Raw genomic sequence first — 4,236 nt, forward strand, 5'->3', positions numbered from 1 at the left:
ATTTGCTAAGTTACCTATATGACTACGGCCACGTGGATTCAGAAGTATACCTACCTACAACACAAGCAAAACATAATTTAGATTTTATATTTTTTATTAACCTGTCCTCTCCCAGAGGCACAAATTTGTGCCCAAATTCCTTTGATCCTGTTATCCTGGGAGATGACAGATTAAGGGAGTTTGTGTCTAGTAGGAGACCAAATTATTTAATTTTTGGAATGTAGACGTAAATTTAGTTTGAAACACTTTTTACAAAATACATTTCCCAAAAGTAAAAAAAAAAACTGACCGTTGAAGGTGGGATGTAACAGCTTTATTTGAGTAATTTATTAAAAAAAACGTACCTATGTGTCTACTCATATCCTACTCATATTACCGTTACGTGTATACGTGCGTGTGCGTATTTAATACTCTTTCACGCTAAAACGGGTGAACGGATTTGTATAAAATTTATTATGTGCGTTAGACGGACCTCTGGATAACACAGGTAACTTTTCCCGATCATCATCAACGTCAGCCGGCATCATAACTTTCCCCGATGTTCGCACGGATTTCATGTAGGATCCCAAAATTTTGAACAGTAAGGGTAGAGATGTGAAATTTGTAAAAAAAGATCACGATGTAAGTTCTCTAATTTTCGTGGAAATTTATAAAAAACTTGAATTTTAGTTGGACTGTCGGAATTAATGAATTACGCGAGTGAAGCCGCGGGGAAAAGTTAGTCATTTTATACTCACTAAAACTGTTGTTTTGATGGTTATAAAAAAGTATTTTCCTTGTAATTTGTTGTCCTTTATTATCCAGACAGTTAAGGAGTGGAATGCCCGGCCTGCGTTTGTGCTCTCAGATCCCGACAATCTAGCCGTCTTCAAATCTATGATGAGTGGGCGTTTATAAGGCATGCGTGCTCCATCTCCGTCCACATCTTCGTTTACCATCAGGCGTGATTGTGGTCAAACACGAGGCTATTTTTCTGTATAAAAAAAGGTCTTTTCCAGTGCTGTAAAATCAATGGTATGTTCGCAAGCTTAAACTAATTAGGTCCCCCTGTATCTGCACGAGGCTCGGTTTAATGCGTGTGTCTCCATTAGCCACCCTCAGTTTAAACACCCTGTGTGTGCCGACAATTCGCTAAAATTGATTTGTGTCTGTTTGGCCGGCGGGACGTGTTTATACAGAGGTCAGATAAGTAAGTTTATTTTCGTTTGGTTTAGTTAGATAAAGAAAAGAAATTGTTTTTGTATGTAAAGATAATTTTTACTTTTATGCGCGAAGTAACAAGATTTGTTTTTATGGTTTTGTGGGTGTTAGGTGGTTGTAGGTGTAAGTCAAACGAATTAGTTCCAAGTAACTTCATTTAATATAAAAAAAATCTAGACATTATTGCAGGTATCTAAATCTTTGACAAGTTATTATAACTTTCTTTTAGGATTTTGTTTTATTAAGGATTACTTAACTAACTTTAGATTGAGGAGCCGTAGAATGACAACAGTTTCGGTTAAACCCTAATTGTAATTGTTTGTGTTATTGTATTTTGTGTCTGTTCTTTTATACAGTAAAAAGTTTACATACATACATAACTTGAAATTAAACATAGACCCTCATATTTTTGTGAAGGCTATTAAAAACTCGTTTCCGGTAATCCAATTACCTACTGATAACCCTGGTCAAGATTTTCCAAGTAAACTGTGGTAAAAGTCAAGTGCAGGTTACACACAACATAACCTATCCATATCTAAAACAGAGTATTAATGTGACTGACTGACTGACAGACAATGCATGGTTAAAATCTATAAAAACTTGGGACTAAAAACATGAAATTGGGCGGACATATTCTTGGAGTATTAAAGAGGTGCACTAAGAAGCGTTTTCCAAACTTTGCATGGCAAACAACTTATACATTACACTGGCAATTTGCGAAGCGCTTTCGACTATCAACTCGCTCACAAATCGCCAGTGTGGCTTTTATTCTTTTACGAGAGTGAAACCGCGGGCTGCGGGCTTAAGCTAAAATTCTACATAGTTTTAATTTAAGATCATTGCACATTATCTAATACCTAACGAGACCGCGCGAACACAAATTTCAAAACCGACCTCATTTATTTATTGAGACATTTATATAAATCCTTCAAGAATTATTACTAAATATGAGTATCAAGTAATTGATCTGCTCTCCCCTCCCGCTCTTGAACTTTATCGTCACGTGGTTCTCTCCAACGCCACCGGAGGTCACTGTTGGCTCTGTCTCCGTTCGGGAGAGGTCACGGGCTATGATGGCCTGTAAAAATAACAATCAGCTTAAATAAATATTTTGGGTTTAATAAAAATTGACTTAGAGCGGTTTCGCACTACAACAATTTGAATCCGATTCGAATCCGTGAAAACATAGGCCGGAGAAGTCGTAGAACTATTTTTATGGAGAAATCATGTGACGGAAATCATATCTAGCGCGTCAACTAGGTAGGTATGGTAGGTATAATAAATAGTTCTAGGTCTACTCCGTCCGTATTTTCATGGATTCGGATCGGATTTGAATCGGACGAAGTGCAAAACAGCTCTTAGATTCAAACTAAGCAAAGCATGTACTATGGGGGTTAAATAATGGATAAAACGAAGAGTACAAACGTTCACAGTCAACTCATAAATGTCTGCCCCTACCGAGAATGGAATCTAGAACCTCTAGCTCCATAGTCTGGATCAGTAATCACAAAACGAGGTTCCAAAACTTTTTTTCTCGTAGACCACTTTCAAAGTTTTCTTGTTTTCGGTGGACCCCTTGCTGCTACATTTCTATTGTAATCCCTCTGCACAAGGCTATCCGCTCGTCACAAAGACGTAAAGAAGATAGATTAAGACATTGATAAGAAAGAGAAGACTTTTATAAAAATCAGTGAGTCCGTCATCAAACCACTTTTTAAAATCGCTCCACAGTTCACTACGCCTTGGGATACTATTATTTCTATTCTTTAATTTACCTTAATAGTCCTGTGTTTCGGATCCGTGTAGGTATATGTTTTTTCTCGCCTTATGAAAGGTAAAGAATTCACAACCAATTTCTCTGTATTAATCAACAGATTATTCACTCTAGTGCCAACAGTGAGATCCTTAGTCTCACTCAAAACACACAACACTAATATGCATAGAATTATTAGTCTCATTTTGTTTAAATGTTTCTAGGTTATAAAGAATCGTCTTGAGTCGGTGAGCAAGTTGTACTGAGTCACGCGTTGCGTCAACGTTTAAGGATTTGTTTATCAATGCTAAATGCGTGGAGACCCGACCTTGCGTCCTCACTTAAACTTTGTTCTTTATTGCATTATATACGATTGTCTGTGCAGAGATGAGATTTTATTGGAAATTTAGCAGTTTTATCGTACTGAACGCAATTTATTTTGTGATATTGGTGCCGTTCAAGGACCAAAGCACGCAACAACTACTTTACTGTAATTACCTCATTACTCTCAATAATGTACATTAGCACAGTATATATGTTTACCGTAAACATAATATTAGTAGCAATGTGGTTCTAATCGGGTTTTAAAGCCTACTAGAACTAATTTACGACACAGAATAGTCATTTGTCGAATTATCAACAAGCAATACATAAATATCATTAATATAAATAATTCCTCGATATATATATATCATAGAAACTAGCCGTATTGTGATATTGATTTATTTCGCTGTCTCATTTAGAAAACATAATTGTTGGATTTGTAATTGATCGTTATCTAACTTAACACAATTCATGCATGAAGCACCATTATTTTAGGTTAATAGGTTAGCTTGAAAAGATCCCTTTTAGGGATAAGTTCGCCTTTCTACTCTCTTAGTTTTGTTGTTTACTTTTTGTATTATTTTGTGTTTTATGTACAATAAAGTATTTACATACATACATACATTATTATTTTATTATGTTATAATTTTTTAGAGGTTAACCTTACAAAGCTTAAGCTTACAAACAAAGTACGATCGAAGTAACTGAATCGTTTCCCAGAATGGATTTTTATCCACAAAAAATGCCACGGTGACATCGCATTAAAATCACTATTCACTTACTGTAAGAATATTCTACGGTGGTTCAGAAATGAAATGGTTCAATGTACACGTGAAATTAAATTAAATAACTCTTGACAGATTCTTAAGTTAAAATGTTACTTAATATTGCAATAAGACCTTTACACTGATGGTATTTAGTAAGTAAAGTAAGTAAATGGTTACTTTCTAGTAACGTCA

The 4,236-nt window shown here is 35.4% G+C and overlaps 1 protein-coding gene across 1 annotated transcript; it reads right to left on the bottom strand.

The window, feature by feature from the left end:
- Window positions 1-1,341: 1,341 nt before the first annotated feature.
- Window positions 1,342-3,270, bottom strand: LOC141434364 (uncharacterized). Its single transcript, XM_074096775.1, has 2 exons — window positions 2,976-3,270; window positions 1,342-2,278 (listed from the first exon to the last, which is right to left on the bottom strand). The coding sequence occupies exons 1-2, from the start codon at window positions 3,156-3,158 to the stop codon at window positions 2,129-2,131; spliced, it is 333 nt and encodes a 110-aa protein (XP_073952876.1). The 5' UTR covers window positions 3,159-3,270; the 3' UTR covers window positions 1,342-2,128.
- Between the last annotated feature and the right edge of the window lie 966 nt (window positions 3,271-4,236).

Source organism: Choristoneura fumiferana, chromosome 13, assembly GCF_025370935.1.
Source record: "Choristoneura fumiferana chromosome 13, NRCan_CFum_1, whole genome shotgun sequence".
NCBI classification, from domain to species: domain Eukaryota; kingdom Metazoa; phylum Arthropoda; class Insecta; order Lepidoptera; family Tortricidae; genus Choristoneura; species Choristoneura fumiferana.